At 38.4% G+C, this 18,570-nt stretch overlaps 3 protein-coding genes across 7 annotated transcripts; all 3 read left to right on the forward strand.

Moving 5' to 3' along the window:
• Positions 1 to 2,001: 2,001 nt before the first annotated feature.
• LOC128254635 (aquaporin-like) lies at positions 2,002 to 18,420 on the forward strand. Of its 3 annotated transcripts, none has more exons than XM_052983824.1 (3): positions 2,002 to 2,482; positions 16,722 to 17,280; positions 17,949 to 18,420. In XM_052983824.1, the coding sequence occupies exons 1-3, from the start codon at positions 2,394 to 2,396 to the stop codon at positions 18,168 to 18,170; spliced, it is 870 nt and encodes a 289-aa protein (XP_052839784.1). In that variant the 5' UTR covers positions 2,002 to 2,393; the 3' UTR covers positions 18,171 to 18,420. The 3 variants fall into 3 exon arrangements, with proteins under 3 accessions (XP_052839784.1, XP_052839786.1, XP_052839785.1); XM_052983826.1 differs by lacking the exon at positions 2,002 to 2,482 and adding an exon at positions 2,736 to 2,860; XM_052983825.1 differs by lacking the exon at positions 2,002 to 2,482 and adding an exon at positions 15,967 to 16,125.
• Positions 4,574 to 12,646, forward strand: LOC128254637 (aquaporin). Of its 3 annotated transcripts, none has more exons than XM_052983829.1 (3): positions 4,574 to 4,731; positions 11,048 to 11,597; positions 12,184 to 12,646. In XM_052983829.1, the coding sequence occupies exons 2-3, from the start codon at positions 11,067 to 11,069 to the stop codon at positions 12,400 to 12,402; spliced, it is 750 nt and encodes a 249-aa protein (XP_052839789.1). In that variant the 5' UTR covers positions 4,574 to 4,731; positions 11,048 to 11,066; the 3' UTR covers positions 12,403 to 12,646. The 3 variants fall into 3 exon arrangements, with proteins under 3 accessions (XP_052839789.1, XP_052839790.1, XP_052839788.1); XM_052983830.1 differs by lacking the exon at positions 4,574 to 4,731 and adding an exon at positions 4,850 to 5,006; XM_052983828.1 differs by lacking the exon at positions 4,574 to 4,731 and adding an exon at positions 10,125 to 10,293.
• LOC128254636 (aquaporin) lies at positions 13,274 to 14,794 on the forward strand. Its single transcript, XM_052983827.1, has 2 exons — positions 13,274 to 14,443; positions 14,504 to 14,794. The coding sequence occupies exons 1-2, from the start codon at positions 13,850 to 13,852 to the stop codon at positions 14,720 to 14,722; spliced, it is 813 nt and encodes a 270-aa protein (XP_052839787.1). The 5' UTR covers positions 13,274 to 13,849; the 3' UTR covers positions 14,723 to 14,794.
• Positions 18,421 to 18,570: the final 150 nt, after the last annotated feature.

Raw genomic sequence — 18,570 nt, forward strand, 5'->3', positions numbered from 1 at the left:
AAATAAAAAGTAAAAATCAATATATCATATCAATGACCTTTCCTATGGCAGTTAGTGTACTTGATTTTAATGATTTTGAAAACATTCATCTGAAACCGATTAAACAAATACCTCGATTTATATGAAAGATTCTTAAAAAATTCAACAAATTTTCATTTGATCTTGATCATTTCTTACACTCCGATTTTGACAAAACTAAAAACCTACACTAAGTGTAATATTCATTAAACTAAAAATGTTTTCCTAATTTTAAGAATTTTTTTAATTAAAATTATGGTATAATGGATATATACGTTTTAGAACAACGAACCATTTTATTATCCCCATTATTACTAATTATGCATATGTGGTCAGGTCTACCTATCGCACCCGATTCGATTTGTTCATTACCTCGATCTGCATGTGTATTGTGAAACTTTCATCCTTTTGTTATCCTTATTATCTCTATATGGTCAAGTCTTCATTTATGTGGACTCGCCTGGTGCTGCTGATATGAAAGTTGGTAAAATTGGAAATGTCTCCTTCACTGGGTAACAAACTTCTGGCCAAAAAGTCAAAAATCTTTGCAAGGGTATCAAAAGCTTGTTATTGGAAAATTCAAACAAAAAGCTTCAAAAGCTTTTGGTGGCGACATAAATGTACATATTAAAGCTGCGTTTGTTGTTCGTACTTTCATCAACTTTCAACAAAAGCTATGGCTTTCAAACAGAAACAAATTAAACGTAATAGTTAGTTTTAAATATTTTAGAAATACTTGTGAAATATTTTTGAAACAACTTGTAAAAAAGCCTAAAAGTATACACTTTGCTCAGAGCTTTGCTTAAAAGTATGCAATACCAAATGCATATCCACCATAACTGCGGGCAAAGAAACACCCATTTTGTAAATGTTACGGGAGCCCTACTATATAAAATAAGTTCATTAATTCATAAACTCAGTAAGCTCATTTCTACATTATGGTAGTCTATTCAGAACACATAATGCTATCAATTGGTTTTATACCCCGAACAATACTCCCCCAATAAATTGTATTCCGACAAGTGATATCGCAACGGGCCTCCAATATTGTGGATAAAAAAAGAACCCCAATGCAGAGCCCTAAAGCAACTACAACGTATCGCACTCGAATAAACCTAATCACATATATGAAAAAGCGATCTTTGCGTCAATGCGGAATCGACAATGGTGCTATACAGGGTTTCGTATAAATTTCAATAGCTATATTCCAAACTAACATGCACTGTGCGAAACAATGGCATATAATTACTTTAGGTATTTAAAGCAATTACGTGACCAATTGGGATAGTTACCAAATATTCCGAATGAGCTCACATCCATTCATCGTTCGAAGAGTTACCCTCTATCGCAATAGTTAACCCTAGACCTGTAGAATCAAAACAAAAGTCAAAAAACACGCAAAACCTGGTGGAAAATGTAAGTACTCGACCTACCGGATACCACGCATATGCATTTTTTTGATAGATTAGTCAAGTAATATGACAAGGGTTTTCTATCACATGCTTCGTAACGTAACTTTGGGTTATACAGTTGGACATTAATAACTTAAATAACTTTATGATAATATGATATTATGAAAAAAGCAACAATATATGTTTTTACTTTAAGGTAAAAGTACCTTTAGTTGCTGCCTATAACATTTAGAAAGTATTTATGGTACTATTATTAATGTGTTATGACTTTTATAACTTTTATAAAATATTTGCGGAATGCTTAAGCAACACTTAACTGTAGCTCTTTATTCTTAAAATTTTTATATTGTTTAAGTACATAAGGTTGAATCACTCAGCACTGTTGTTTTATCAGCTGGATTTGAGGTAGGGAATATTCCACTTGCTTAGCTTGAAAATAGGAAGTTCGGCGATCGAAGTAAGGCCGTTGTACTTGTTGATCAGAACCTCCGCGCTATCTAGATTGACGCGGATCGCATGGGTATACCCATTGGGTAATAAGGTATCGTGTCTAATGGCACTTGTGGTTGTTGCTGCTTCGCTTTTATGGCATGCCTTTTTGCGATATTTGATTTTGATTTTGATGGGCGCTTGGCGGTTTTTTGTTAAACGGCGACAGCGTTTACTCTCAGCCAGTCAGGCAGTCAGTCAGTCAGTCGATCGGCGCTCAAAAGCGAAACTCACAGGCGGCGCACCGCCTGCAGATACAGATACAAATACCCGTTCCGCAGATACAGATACAACGTCCGCGAGTCAAGAGTCCGAATTCGCGACACGCAGTGAAGTTGTGCACGGAATCCGATTCAGGGAAATTACCATTGCAAACGGGAAATTCAATTAGGTGCCGGGCTCCGTCAAGTGCCACACAAAAAGGAGAAAAATTGATAAAAACGATCCACACAATAGGAGTAAAAGTGCGAGGAAATGCCAGTGCAACAACAGCAGTCGCAGTCTGTGGTTATCGGTCAGCAAATGAAGATGGGCATCGAAGTTGGCGAACAAAAGCAAAGAAGGTGCGAATTAATTTGCTTTATTATTACAACACTTATTTCGTACATCCAAATTTGACACACATTTCGGTGCCACGTTGCGTATACGTCACGTGCGCAAGTGTTTTTAGCTCGCCGACAAAAAAAGAGAAACAAAAACGAGTAAAAACAGAAAGGCGAAAATGTATTTTTGGCCCCGGGCACAAAGAGCGAGTGAATCAAGAACTGAATTGCAAATACAAGAAAACACAAATGCCGCTGTTTTGTTTATTTATTTTGCATTTTCACAGGCTGTCTAACCAGTTTTTGGTAGACTCTCGAGTCGGTTAACTAGCTTCGCTAGACAGAAATGATGTGTCCATAAATCAAGGGAGTCTGTCTTAGACCAGTAATCATTCACCCGTAAATACCCAAATACAATATAATATATATAAACATAATAACAAAGTGGATCGAAGTCCGTGTCACAAGCGCGGGAGTTTTACGATAAGTATCTAAACATCCATCGCCTCGCTTCTATTCACTTCTTCGGTTCGATGCGGTTTCATTGAATTTATTTATTAATCTAGCAAGTTAAATTGCTTCTACCTCGTTCGCTGGCATCGTTGCCATCGCGTATAATTTATAATCGAACTTCAAATGTTCCGCCGTGGAATGGTCTATGCAAATCATTGGTTGCATATCGCTTAAGGTGCGCGTCATGTGTCTAAGCATTTGGTGTCGAGCGACATGAGTGTCAAGGCCACAAGGAAATCCGTCATGGAAATCCGAATCGCGACAAAGTCTTCCAAATTCGTGCTAAGTGACGTGCTAGCCGTGAGTGATAAGTGCTATCTCAAGTGAGTTCCATATAATTGTGCTGGGAATCTTTTGGGTAAGTTTTCCGATCACCACAATCTGGAAGGTAAGTGTAAACACTATAAATCAAAGGTAAACAAACAGGGGGGTTGTTAATCTCTCTTTCTTTCCACCCCTCGTGATTTGTCTTATCAAAAAGGGCGCGCCACTTCAAGCCAATTAAAGACAAATTAACGCGGATTTAGTCATCAGTTGATTTAACTTGGTGGCAGGCTCTTAATTATGATCTATCTTTATTTGTTTTATTTAAAAGGGATCGCCACTTGAGGTTAATATTTAAGCGTTTTTAAACACGGGTGTAATCAAACTGATTATCACTTGCACGGTGTGGATTTTGTCAACTGCCGATTTAAGTGCATGATAATTGCTCAAATTATTAAGCAAATAACAATGACTGTCAAATTTCCTTGTATTTTAATTGTTCGTTCGTTTTAGAATACTTCATGTGTTTAAATATGGGAAATATGAGGCTTGTAATTGTTTACTTGATTCTGCGTGACTATTTTATTTGTTAATTTTGGGATATTATTAGATAGTGCTACAAGTTGAACATATATTTTAGGACACCAGTATCGAATTTTACAATGTATTATTCATATAAATAATACTATAGCATTCAAAAATATATGTTTCCAAATGTTTTTGGCTTTCTTAGATAAAAGTTTCTCTTTATGATTGTTTTATTATGCCTAATAAATAATTCATGAGTTTTGAAACTATATGACAGTAAATTATGACTCGATTTTTTATTAAATGATGCTATGATTAATGGTAAAATACGCGAACAAATTTTAGATGATTTAACTTAATTTCTTTAAATGACAAATTTAAAAAACATTAAAACTAAAATTATGCGAATTTCCCCTTAACTTGTAAACATTTTTGTAAGTGTCAGAACAAATAAATTTTGTTGACTTGTTGACTTAAATATTTATATGAATAACCTAAAATTGAGTTCATAAGAGTTAATGTCTCACATTCAGAAATTCTTTGCATTAAATAAACAAACAAGAAAACCAGTCCGTAAACTGCTTAAGCCACTCTCTACAGTGCACTGCTTAGCACTGCTTACCATATCTGCTTTTTAAGTCAAGGCAAATATTTACGTGATACAAGCTGCTTAATAGCACTATCAAAAGCTCACATCACTGGCTAAAAACAAAACGTCGACTGCGCAGCTTTTTGCTGGAGCGATAAGAGCTGAACTTTCGAAGTCGACTGATCTGCTGCTTCGCTTCACTGCTTGCTTTGGCTTCTCGCTGACAGAGACTGCGCTGCTTGATAGCAGCAATAACCATACGCCATGGTGTCCAACTGCGACGCCGACTGCGCAGCCCACTGGCAGTCGATCGCGCGTATTTAGCTGCCGGCATTTCCTACACTCAATAGCAAACAAACGATCGACTGAAACGCAGGTTAGTTTGGCTCTTCGTGGTCTTTTGAGTGTGCGTTAATTAATTAGCAAACTTGTATTAAGTTTTCATTAAAAAACAAAAGTGAGGAGAGAGGCGATTTTGATATAAAAAGGCTTGCAGTTCGTTGTCTGGAGCCAAAAGGCATTTTGCATAACGCGTTTCGATATTGGCGGGCTCGCATTTTGAAGCATTTTGCGAGTGGCTTCCTGGGCTTTGAAAAGCCAGTGATACATTTAAGTGAATTGTGGACGGAGTATTTCCATATCTTGAAGAGTGTGAGTGCGTGTTTTGTTGTTGGTTTCTGTTCGTTCTGTTGGCACGCGTGTAATGGCTTATAAATGTTAATTTTATTCAAATATTTAACTTTGCCTGGGCTATCTTGGCTATCTTGGCCAACTTTCCACTTCGGCAGCGGGAACTTATCGCTTGATTCGCCCGTAAAACCATAAAAACCTATATTCCCACTCCCACGGCGCCACTGGGCGCCTTGAATGGCGACCAAACAAGCGAAGAACAATTGCAAAACATCTAGCTAGGCGCATTGCCTGCACAATTATTAATATTGTTGTTTACCGACTACCGCATTATTGACTTATAATTATGTGCATTATTTAGCATTTGCACCTGATGATAGGCAAGCATGCAGCTCGTGGCTCGTGGGTAATTGTCAGTAATCCCACGATTGCGCAACTTCCAGACCCGGTAATTAGATAAGGCCAAATTGTAATTCAGCTACAATACATATTTGCCATCATATTCCTTAGTGCTTCTTTCTTTCCCATTTGACATTCATTTAACACTCGGGCCGATGCTTTGCCTTGGTTTTAGCGACCGACCGACCGACCGACTCTACCGGAGAATGTTTATTTTTATAGAACTGTGCCATGCTGTTTGGTTTGGTTTTTTTGGTTTTTTGGAAAACGTTTCCACTCTATGTACGCAATGCGCATACATTTACTCAATGTTCTACTTTAGCTTTCTGCTATATGTATCATTTATATATGTTTGCGTTGTTGTTGTTGTCGTATACTAATTAGAGGACGGCTGGTGTGCGGCAGTCTTATCAAAATTATCATTGAAAAATAAGTATAGCAACACGATTGGCGGGGTCACTCGATTTTATAAAATATAAAAAAACGGCCTGATAAGTAAACAAACGGCATTTCTGGGCCTTGGATCAGGCGATTTTGCATAGTGCCCACGCTAAATTGATCATTTTATGATACTTTAAGTGCCTTGTGTTATGTGGCCACTCGAAAATATTCGAGTATATCTTGCACACACAAACTTAGTGTACGTTATAGTGTGTAAAAGCAGTTCTCTTCTCAAGTTTTATCGCCGCACTTCGAAAACTTGAAATCGCACTCCCACCAAAAAAAAGAAATAACAAAAAAAAAGAAAAAAAGAAGCCAAACAAATTATTTTTTTGGCTGCCTCGAGGGTCACAGCTGCTGATAAATTTGTTAGCTTTATCTCAACGACAAAACTTCTTTATAAATCGGGAGCTAAAGAATTTAAAACTTAACTTTAAAGAGAATTTTTAAAGGTAACAATCACTTAAAATTTGTGAAAAAAACATTACCCATGATCGCCCAAAAATTGTATAAGAAAACTCAAAAAATCCAGCAACAAAAGCTTGTCATTTTAAAACACAATTAAATTATCTTGTTTACGAACATCTATTGAAAAGTAAAATACTTTTTTTCGCGTCTATAATAATGTATCCAGTAATCCATGTTTAGTATAATTTAACACATGCCTTTGATTATGATCTTTTCGTTGGAACTCAAGAGCTGGCCGATAATTTGTGCTAATCAAAGTTGATAAATCAATCAACCGGCGATTCGCGTGCCCCATCAATAAGCTAGCGGCTCTATTAAACGGATTTTGATTTGGCCCAATTGTAACGTCATCATATGATCGAGAAACCGGTTCAACACGGAACACACTTCTCCAGGCTCAAATTGGGCCAGTCAAGTGTCCAATATGGTATTTTCATATATGCTAATTGTGTTTAGCTAATCCAGTTTTATGCTATAACTATAGCCCTGTGATTTTTCACAGTTGGTTGATGTCATTCAATCCCACGACATCATATTTGTGCTTGGCAAACCGTAACCACTCGGAAATGTGATTAACTTGGTTGCTTTCGCACTTGATAAGGTGCTCTGCCGTGGGGTTATCAATTGGGTCTCAGCCGTCATTGAGCAAAGTTTAGTTCCAATTCAAGACATTGCTGGCTGTTGCTGTTGCATAATGCATAAGCTCTAGCTTAATTCCAGCTAAGTATAAGTGCCGTTCACTCCTTATCGCCCATGCACACTTTTGGATTATCAGATGGGCCGGGCTGCACATATAGAATCGGGTATGAATAGTCGAACAGTCGAACAGTCGAACGAACTTCTTGATTAGATGCCACATGGAATCATAAATTTATACGACTGCCAAGCCTTCTTTAGAGCCACAATTGTATTCTTAGCCTAGGTCAATGCTGAGTGCTATCAGTCCTCCTAATACATATTATTTGTTAGTAATTAATTAGTTGTCTATTTTGTGAGGGTCTAGTAATTACAAAGCTTTTCACAAATAATATGAACAATCAAGTTTCAAGTGGGCCAACCTCGTGGCCAACTGATAAGCCGAAGCCCCCTAATTTTAGCCACAGAATCAGGAACCTTCACATGTCTGGGCACCTGACTCGCTTAACATAGCTGTAAGTTCTTTATATTTTTATTTTTTTGGGCAACACTTAATTACCCTCATATTTGCAGTCATAAATTAGCAGGCGAATTGTACTTGTTGGTAGTAGATGCCATCAACCTGTTGCGCAACGAAACAGTCAACAGTTTCCATTGCCCTGATAAGCCGCAAAGATAAGACCGCTCTGGAAAGGAGGCTGCTGCGAATCAAGATCAATGAAAACTAAAGCTTCCGCCCGTGCCACTGTTCGAGTAATAAGCTTCAATTACGATCCAGCTGGCAATTGGAATGCCATAAAAAACATACTATACCTATATAATGTGGCTTCTCCTCAATAAGCCGACACCCGATCATTATCGGACTTTGAAAAAGCCATAAATGCGGGGCGATGTCAAAAGACTGACGAGTAAATCCGATTTGAGTTGGCCCAATTATGGCCAAATTAAGCCTGTGATATTATGCCGCCAGCCACTGACAATCCCAATGCACCATCACTCACCTTTTATCGGTTGGCTGACAGTGGTTGTGCTTTATGGCTTATGGCATATGGCTTGTGGCGTTAACTTTAAGAGCCAGCAGCTAAAAATCACTTCTTAAGCAGCCCAGAACTATGAGTAAATATCGACTGGGGCTTATCAGCAGCGATTGATTAACAGTTCTACAGGCTAACAAGTTTTTTACGATGAGCTTCTGGCTAAAAGTTTATAGCCAAGTTCTTAGTCATAATTAATTTTGATTAACTAAAGAGTGATAAGAAAGCTGTGCTAGTAGCTTTTTGCAAAGCCAACTGATCAAAGCTCTAACAAAGCCTAAAATCCTCTGGGCAAAGCTTATACAAAAAGCTTCGAGGAGTGTCAGTGTCCATTCTTATCGCACACCTCTGCTAATTAACAGAGCCCACTTCCGCTGTTAAGATTTAGCACACTCACCAAAAATATGGCCATAGAACCTCCCAGTCACGTTCCGTCAGTTAGATAAACAATGAAAATGATTATTATTAGTATTAATAAAGATCCATCATCCCGATCAATTAGGCCCCTTGGGGTATTGGAAATCGTGGCCCATGCAGCGGTCCCATGATTGATACGTGATCCTTCTGGGCATAGGAAATATAATAAAAGCGCAGGTGGTAATTAAATTATTAGCATGCTCTGTGCAGTGTGATTTATTTTTAACATTTTAATCCATCGCGTGTTTATTGTTTGACTTTGGTCTCTTCGCCTGCTGCCAAAACGTTTCGCTCTCTTTTGACCAACTGTCAATGGGTTGGCCAAACATTGCTTTTGGCCAAAGGCCAAAAAAACGTTTTGCCTTTTTGCCATTTTCTCCACGGCTTCCATTGGAAATGGTAAATAAACTTCAGTTAGAAAGCAATAAGTGCTTTGTAGGTCAAAATATTCTGGAAAATTTCATCCATTTACCGGAGAGGAGAGATCACCTGGGTTATCGTGTTCGTGTTATATGCAACACACACTTGGCGCTTTCAAAATATTTATTTATTTTTAATATTTTATTGCCAGCTGCTGCTTCAATTGTGATTGAGACATTTAATAACGCAAATTGCGTGCAATTTGATCGACAGGCGTGCTGAGATTTGCCGTGATTTGTTTGCCACATTGCGTACTCCGATTCACGCAATGCCGCCTCAATTGCAGCAATTGCAATTGATAGGCATCGAGATCGACCGTGGTAATTGATAGTCGGCCACTCTGTTATCAATCCGCAGTGGCCAGTCTCAATTGTCCCATAGCGTCACGCATTTGCACAGCAAAACAGTCAGCCACCCACCGCCCATTCTCCCCTATGTCTTCACAGAAAATAATTATAGGTATTTTCAATAACAATTAGGGTTAAATTTCAAGTTCAAGAACTGTGTTTTACCAAAGTCATGAAATTGCGAATAGCTAACTTTTTATTTTGTTTGATAAAAAGAAAGCTATTTCCAAGATTTGACCGATATATGAGTTTATTAGATTCAAATGCTTCTAAATGTGAAATAAATTTTAAGAGATCAGCAATTTGGACTTTAATTTGATTGGCCTAGCATTTTGTTCGACAACACATCTACATTTGTCATTTTAATTAAAAAAGTTGAAAACTGGCACCTATACGTTTTGCGTTTCTTAGTACTAGAAAACAAAACAAAATAAAAAAACAGAAACACATACAGAAGAATTTTGTTAATCAGTTTACGTTAAGTTATAAAATACCTGATTTTTTGGTGTTTAATCATGTTTTATGTGAACTGAAACTTTATTTTCCAATTGTTTTTGCACGCGGAATTTAAAATATATAAATATGATAATTTTCCTTGTATTTAAGCAAAGACAATTAGTTCAACTTCTTGACAGGTGTTAATATTTTATCTATATTATTTCTCACATTTAATAATATTTTAATGCCGGAGATGGAACCAGTGGAAGACAGAGAGAGAGCATCGCTCCAGAGATTATGGCACATAGAGATAAATGTAGAGAGTGAGATAGAGCAACGAATGAGCGTTGAAGATGCTCATAAATTCTGGACACTTGACTTTTTTATGCTCCGCCAGTAGGATTTGCTAATTTCAATGTTTTTGTTTGTGTTTGTGGTTCGCTTCTCAAGATGCGTGTGTGTGTGGGACTCTCTCACAGCGCGGCGGCTAAAAATGGGCTTTTGATTTACGCAATATAATATAGATACAGATATAAATATTTGCCTATGGCTACTCCAACGCCTCAGATTGACATTGACAGTCCCGCTGTCGCTTTGTAAATTTTAACTCGCTCCCAAGCGGTCGACAACGCGAAAAGTCCCCAAAAAGATAGAATATAAAGTGTGAGATCAAAGACAATAACCAGTCAAAATGAGCCACGAGATTCGGTAAATATTTGGGCTTAAAAAACACTTAGAAAACACAAGATAAATGCTCCCAAAAGTATGTGAATTGAAAGCAAGAAAAACGAAATTTATAAACACAATAAACGGATTAATACGTACAGTTTGGAAAACCAATCTTTCAAGTGGCCCAACCACTGATAACAATGACAAAGATTGGTTATTATTTTATGGCCATGCATTGATTTTTTTGGCCATTTAACAAATGGCATTTATCGATAATCTCAATTGACTGCTGAACAGGCAATACTGTTGTCCTATATTTAGTACGGGGTACTCCAAAGTTAATCGAACCGTCGATGGTCTTAGTCTCATTATGACACTGCCACAGCGGACAACGGGTTCCGGATCAAAAAAGTTGCATTTTGCCAGGGACTTTCGAAAATCGATGCCATGTCAACGAACCGCGAACAGCAGGGGGTGGATCAGCAGCAGGGGGTGGAAAATCCTTTAGAAATCACCCAGGAAGCAGAACAATTGCAAAGGTCTTGAATAGATAAACTAAAGGTTCACGTTAGTTAGTTGTAACCGCTTGGCGACAAAGAATAAATTCAAATTAAAAAGACTTAGGATGGTATAACATATGATATGATTGATGAAGTTAGTTGGCCTGCTACAGAGTGAGAAAGAGAGAGAGAGAGAGAGAGGAAGAGGGAGAGAGAGAGAGAGATATAAAGGCTGATAGAGAGGGTTGCTGGCTTTTTCTGGCATTTTTCAACCGCTTCTTTGACCTTTTCAGTTGCTGTAAGGTATTCAAAATGAAAGGATCGACGCTGGACAAAATCTCCGCCTTCCTGGGCGAACTCATCGGCACCGGCATCCTGGTCTTCCTGGGTTGCATGGGTTGCGTGAACCTGGACATCTTCCCCAACAGCCATCTGCAGACCGTGCTGAACTTCGGCTTCGCCGTCCTCGTTGCCATCCAGTGCTTTGGCTGTGTGTCCGGAGCCCATCTCAATCCCGCCGTGACGGTGGCTGCCTACATCTACGACATGGTCACCCTGCGCATGGCCTTCGCCTACTTTGCGGCCCAGATGCTGGGCGCCTTCATCGGCTACGGCCTGCTGATGGTCCTGCTGCCCCAGCAAACCCTCACTGTGGGCGCCGGCCTCTGCGTGACCTTGCCCCACGCCACCGTGACCACGGGCCAGGCCTTCGGCATTGAGTTCGTGATCACCTCCATCCTGGTCATCGTCTGCTGCGGCGTCTGGGATCCCCGCAACTCCAAGTTCCACGACTCGGTGGGCATTCGTTTCGGTCTGGCCATCGCCTGTCTTGCCTGCGCTGCCGTAAGTTAACCAATATTTTTGTATAGTAAAAATTGAACACACATAATAGCATTTTTTTTTCTTTAATAAGCTGATAGAGTTGGCTTACAAAGCGTATTGTTTTAAACTACACCACATGGTTCTTATATATTTTAACTATCATAGTTTTGTTGCTATACAGTTTTCTTTAAATAGAGTCTATAACGTACAATTTACCTTTGTGTAGTTGATTTTCATGAAACATATTTTGACCAGTTTTAGAATAAACTAAAGTGTTTATATAATGTTCAACTAATTAAATATTTTCAAATATGATTACCACATTTTTAATTAAACTTAAACATTCATATTATTTAATAAACCCCTATTTATACTTTTTAAAGAAACGAAAAAAAAACTTTTATTTGATTTTTTTAAATTGATCCAATTCAGATAGTTAACATTGCCAAGTAAACTTATAATAGTTGAAACTAAATTAAAAATAATGATATTATATCTTTGTATTAATTGATTATTGATTGCCAAATTTAACTATAATGATTAAGACTTAATTAAAAGGTCACATAATTTATTTTTTCTGACTTTTAACCTCTGCCGTTTATTTTAGGGACCCTTCACCGGTGCCAGCATGAATCCGGCCAGGTCTTTCGCCCCCGCCCTGTGGAACAAGCACTTCGAGGACAACTGGATCTACTGGCTGGCCCCCCTGAGCGCCTCCGCCATCACCGCCTACGCCTACAAGGTCGTCTTCCGCCGCGAGGTGGTGGAGGCGGAGATCACCTCGAACGAGAAACTGCGTCACCTGGAGGACGTCCAGTTGTCGTAGTTGCCAAAGACATTGCTGTAGTGAAAGCCTTAACTAATTTACTTATAGTCTAAGACGCAGAATTTTATGATAATGCATTCATTGTACGCTAATATTAATAGTGTTTTCACAAAGTGCTCAAACGTTACAAAAGCGATTCAAAATTGCTAATTAACACTTTTGAAACTATAATTGAGTTGGTGAATACACTCATTGCCTTCAGTAATAAAAACATCGAGATTTTAATTCTATTCTAAACCGATAACTAAGATTTTGTTTTCTTTATTCATTAAAAACAATAATTCTTTAAAGAGACGGGACCATAAATCTGGAAAAGTAAATCAGAGATACATTTTAATGTATATGAACTGGCTTATATTAAACACTATAACCCGTTATTTCAAATTAAGAATTCTCTCGAAGCGGTGCAGTTATAAAAGTAAATATTACCATGAATATATTACTAGAAATGAAAATAGGCGGCTTTGAAATGAATCGATTTTAGCAAATAGAATCAACACACGCCCATTATAACAAATAACTACTACTAGGTATTTCTACACTGAATAGGAAATGAGTGTTATGCTAGGTTATTAAATATCAACTAAGTGGTGCTTACGTTTTCCTGTCAGAGTTAAGCTTGGCTATATCCTCTAATTGATCGATAAACTTATTTAGTGTAGGCAGCGGAAACGAACCCAAAGCCTTTTAGGATTATAATATATAATTGTATAATTCTTTAAGTTTAAATAAAAAAAAATGCAGCTCAAATTATGAATATTTTTTGCCTAGGAACGATTTGGGGTGAAGAACTTTCGGTTCCTTATTTTTTTTTTTATTGTCTTTTGGTCATAAGATTTGTAAATATTTTAAGTATACACAAATCGACCAATCAAACTACACTTAGGGCAGAGCTTATCAGCAGACTTTGAACTTGGCACACCCACCAACGTAATATTCCCTTGACACGACACACAATATACTAATTGAATCGAATTATAACCATGGACTATGTGTGATATGCTAATGCTGGTTTTTCTCCTCTTGCAAATTCCTCAAAATAATGCTGGTTTACGAATGAGTCGCGTTAGGAGACTATAGACCAGGTTTATTGGCCTTGTTGTATCGACCCAGACCGTGGCTGGCACAGTGGCAAGTGTTGTCCAAGGCATTGGCGCCCCGTTCGCCTTCCGATAAAGATCTTAATGAGATAAGATTGAGCGCAAATCGGGCGAAATGGCAGTGGCGCTTATCAGGCCGATAATTACGGGCTGAGCAAAGCCCCCAGAAATGCGCCTTGATGAATTGATCTATCCTAAATGGGCTGCTCGGAAATCTGCGCTCGATAATTAGCATTAAGGTTTTATAATTGATATTGATTGATTGCCGTAAATTTGGAGTCGCAGCCGTCGCCGGGCAGCCGTCGCCGTCGCCGTCCGTTTGTTTTTGGCAGTAGTGTTCAGTCAGTATGTCGCAACAGAAGCAAAAATTGCAGGAGTCCAATCCGAACGCCAGGTGGCGCCTGCAAGGACATCATAGGGGTGCCATAGCCTGTTTCTTCGGTGAACTTGTGGCCACAGCCCTGTTTGTTTTCGTCGCCTGCATGGGCTGTGTGGAATCGCCCGCCTTCCCCAATTCGCACTTCCGCAGCGGCCTGACCTTCGGCCTGGCCATCCTCATAGCCATCCAGTGTTTCGGCTCCGTGTCCGGAGCCCATCTCAATCCGGCCATTACTCTGGCCGCCCTGCTGTACGGTGTGATCGGTTGGATCAAGGCCATCGCCTATTTCGTGGCCCAGGCGGCAGGAGCTCTCATCGGCTATGGTCTTCTGGTGGCTATTCTGCCGGAGAGTTCCATCAAGGGAGTGGACAGTCCGGCGGGCGCGTGTGTGACAGTGCTGGCATCTGATATCAGTGTGCTTCAAGGTGTTTTCATTGAGTTCCTCATCACCTGCTGCCTCGTGATGGTGGCCTGTTCGGTGTGGGATCCGCGAAACGTCAAGCTGCAGGACTCGGTGCCCGTGAGATTTGGCCTGACCGTTTCCTGCCTCATCCTCACAGCGGTTAGTACTCTAATACTCGGTGTCATGAAGCTAAATCCAAAACGGATGTAATCATTTCAGGGTCTTTTCACGGGAGCCAGCATGAATCCCACGAGGTCCTTGGGTCCAGCTGTTTGGAACAACTCCTGGTCACACCATTGGATCTACTGGGTGGGTCCTTTGGTGGCAGGTGCTGTGACCTCGCTGATCTACAGGATGGCTTTCAAGGGCGACGAGGAGATCGATCTGAGAACTTCCGATGCCAAGATCCGCATGATCGGAGAAGTTGTAGTACAATAACTTATATTGTACGTTATCTAGTTGTACTAATCGAATCTTTACAAAATAAATACTTTGTAACTACCTATTTTATTCATAACTATTAATTAAATAATTGTGTATTACTAAACATTTACGAGGGAAACTGCAAAGCAAAGTTATAGTTTTTTTTTTGCGAGCTATCAAATTTTTTTTTGTGTCTGCAGATCAAATTTTAAAACGGACGTCTATACTATAGCATATATACTATAGCTGCCTTCGGAACAATTATGTCAAAATGTCATATTTCGCAGTTTTCTTTTAAGTTTTTAGATTTGATAGTAATTAGTATATTTATTTATAGAATTTAGGTTTGATTAAAATCGTTTAACTTTATCCTATATTTCCCATTATTCTGTTGAAAATTAGTTCCCGATCTCGTTACTGTATAAACTTGCAAAACTGTTATCGTTCACTTTGGCATATCTCGTCTAGTTTATCAATTGAATTCAATTTCTTCAAAAAAATAAAAATTGAAAGGTCATCAAAATATAAGAACAGCTTTACATACATATGATGATTTCAGAAAAGAATATGTTACCCTTCTAAAGGCTTATTCTTTTTCGTAAATATGCTAACAATATATATTTTAAAAACTATTTCCTATTCCAAAATCTATGTTAGTTCTAAATACATAGTGTTTAAGGCATTTAAAACATTTTCCATACATTTACCAATACAAAATTGGCCAATTATAAAGCGATTTCATAGCATACACTCGGGGTGACGGAATATTGCCATTTTGGGGGCTCGCATTTGATTGTCAACCGCGAACACACAAACAAATATATCAAAATAAAAATCCCTAAGCTCAGAAAAATATTTATTGATGGATTGTGATTAGAAAACCCTTTAAATTACTTCAAATTTGATAGCATACTGCGAATGAATGATTTGCAAGGGTTTCTCAGATAATACGCCCTGACAATAGCAATTGGTTTCTAAGTAAGCCACTTACGATTAAGCCATTACAACGACACCTGGTCCTAAGCATATTGATGATATTTTGTAAGGCAGATACCTTATCAGTCCACCAACGATACCCATAACATGTCGAGTCACAAGACTAAAATTCGGACTAGACAACGTCATAAAAGGGGCCTCACGCACTCGACTTGAGTGAATGGAGCACGCGATTTAAAATGTTCGGCAATACTTGGGTAAATACAAGTATATAGGACGGACTTCTAGCTGATAAACGATCAGAGGCGATTAGACGCCCTGATAATTGTGGTACGAGATTGTCGGCGATTAAGAGTGTGCGATATAGTATGCGATTCGCAGCCATTGAGCAGTTGGAGTGCACTCCAGTACACGTTCAACCACGTCTCCGTTTGGGTTAATCGCTCGTCTGAAATCGTTGCAATCATGGCTATAACCACCAGGTGATTCTCGAAAGGAATAATTTAATGAACAATGAAAAGGAAACTTCCAAGTGAAACTACAATTTTTTATAACTTTAATATATTTCTTTAATAATGAACAAAAATCGCTGTGACTAAATTTAACTAAAGAAATTAACGTTTTTAGCTTGTGTTTAAGTGAAGTGAATGAAAAACAGAAACCTTTAAAATATTTATTTTATATATTTTTGTTTAACAAATTAGGTTTAGTATATAATACTATTCATTCGGCGTGCCTTTAAATTTTTTTTTAGAAACAAAATGTTGGTGCTTTGTAGAAAATTAATTTCTAATATTAGGTAAAACATTTCAATTAAACATTAATAGCTTTTTAAAATCTTGAGCTGTTTTTTCTACTTTCTTCTTTTCTTAGAGAAGCGCATCGTACTTGCTGTTTTATCTTCTATTTCAATCAATTGAGTTCTATTACACAACTTCACGATGTAACTTATACAGAAATTATAGAATATAATATATATAATATATATCAATAATAAGAAGTTGCTTATGAAAGGCTTGCTTGCTTAATATTTGCATATTTTTTTTTGCCTAACTTGAGTGTGCTTTATGTCTTATAGCCAATCAACCTGCTGGCTCCTTCAACGTCGCCAGCTGGACAACATATCCATAGTGTTCGCCGAAATGATTGCCACCGCAATGCTTATGTTCCTGGGCTGCATGGGCTGTGTTGAGAACTCCGTCTTCACCAACTCGAACTTTCAGAGCGCCATCAACTTTGGATTCGTGGTGCTGATCTGCATCCAGTGCTTCGGCTGTGTGTGCGGTGCCCACCTGAATCCCTCCGTCACCCTGGCCTCCTATGTGTACAACATGATCTCATTGCCAATGGCCCTGGCGTACTTCGTGGCCCAGATGGTTGGCGCATTCATTGGATACGGCCTGCTCAAGGCTGTGCTCCCGGAGAATGCCATCTACAACTCGAATACTCCCAATGGGGTGTGCCTTACCGAGCTGGATAGCACCTTGACCAGTTGGCAGGGCTTGACCATCGAGTTTCTGATCACCTGCGCCCTCATCTCCATTTGCTGTGGCGTCTGGGATCCGCGGAATGCCACCAAACAGGACTCGGTGCCATTGCGTTTCGGTCTGGCCATCGCCTGCCTTTCCCTTACGGCGGTAAGTAAAACATACTTTTGAGTAAACTTGAAATACTATTTTATTTGAAATCAATCCAGTTTTTTTTACTAACTCCCATTTAAAATAAAAGTTTATGCTTCGACTGATTAAAGCAAGTTTATATCAATATATAGTACATAAATTTTATCTTCTCTGCCCTTGACAAAATCAATTCAAATCAATAAATTAATAGAAACAAAAAATTTTTTAAATACAAAACATTTTAAATAGTAAATAAGTGAAGCAAAACTTTTTTAAAAATGTAATTACAAAGTATTTTATGAAAAGTTTAAGTTTGTAAAAAGTTTCTACTCCGTTATTGCACCTACAATTTGTGCAACTTTTCTATGAGTACTTTTTCAAAGAATTTTAGATTAACTAATCTTATTTTATATTTGGTCACTATATATTTTTTGATTTATCAGGCGAATGCTCTTGAATAACTTGTTGATGATAATAAACTTGGCGCATAATCAGTTATAATAATTTCAAGTCTTGCTAAAATCAAACTATATCGTATAGCTGTCAAATAAACAATCGAAAGTCAGACAATCCTAAGTGATATAGATTAAGGTGCTTGCTAACTATATTAATTAGTTCTAAATAAAGCTATCAATTATTTTAAAGAGTTAATCATAATTGGTAATCATAATACTCTCCACTTACAGGGCCAACTGACTGGGGCCAGTATGAATCCGGCTCGATCTTTTGCTCCTGCCATCTGGAATGGAGCCTGGGCCCATCACTGGATTTACTGGGTGGGTCCAATGGCCGGAGCTCTGGTGGCCTCAGTGATCTACAAGCACGCATTCCGACGGGAGGTCGAGGATTTGGAGGTGGACGAGGCCACAATGTCAACGAAACGAACCTCGGAGGCGGAACTCGCCTAGAAATGATTTATTACCCATAAGACATGCTATCGTTTAAGTCTGTGTCAGCTGAATGCGGTTTAGTTTTTAAGTTGCGAAGTGTACAAATAAATACCTTAAATGAAATCCTACGGCTGCCGACTATATAAATAATCTAATGTAAATGTTATGCTTATCTGAAGGAGATTACTTTTATGTCACCGCGAAATGCTTATCGTTAATATTTAATTGCTCATACACTTAATCAAATAAACCTTACAGTAGCCACAAATGCCGAGCTTACGTTTATTGTCGCTCACGGGGTTTTGGGGCCCAAAATTATTATACAAAATAGTTATCACCCGGCCAACAAAGATTGCTTTTCACCGCTTTGATTTATTGCATCTCCCATGCATCCAAACAACATTAATAGTGCTGTGGC

This window comes from Drosophila gunungcola (genome assembly GCF_025200985.1).
Source record: "Drosophila gunungcola strain Sukarami chromosome 2R unlocalized genomic scaffold, Dgunungcola_SK_2 000006F, whole genome shotgun sequence".
Lineage (NCBI taxonomy): Eukaryota > Metazoa > Arthropoda > Insecta > Diptera > Drosophilidae > Drosophila > Drosophila gunungcola.

What these genes read in the sequence shown, in the direction of transcription:
- LOC128254635 (XM_052983824.1), top strand. Translation starts at nt 2,394, where the DNA reads ATGCCAGTGCAACAACAGCAGTCGCAGTCTGTGGTTATCGGTCAGCAA. An exon ending in GGCGAACAAAAGCAAAGAAG is followed by an intron (nt 2,483 to 16,721) that starts GTGCGAATTAAT and finishes TATGTCTTATAG; the next exon opens with CCAATCAACCTGCTGGCTCC. An exon ending in CCTGCCTTTCCCTTACGGCG is followed by an intron (nt 17,281 to 17,948) that starts GTAAGTAAAACA and finishes CTCCACTTACAG; the next exon opens with GGCCAACTGACTGGGGCCAG.
- LOC128254637 (XM_052983828.1), top strand. An exon ending in CCTGTCTTGCCTGCGCTGCC is followed by an intron (nt 11,598 to 12,183) that starts GTAAGTTAACCA and finishes CGTTTATTTTAG; the next exon opens with GGACCCTTCACCGGTGCCAG.
- LOC128254636 (XM_052983827.1), top strand. Translation starts at nt 13,850, where the DNA reads ATGTCGCAACAGAAGCAAAAATTGCAGGAGTCCAATCCGAACGCCAGG. An exon ending in CCTGCCTCATCCTCACAGCG is followed by an intron (nt 14,444 to 14,503) that starts GTTAGTACTCTA and finishes TAATCATTTCAG; the next exon opens with GGTCTTTTCACGGGAGCCAG.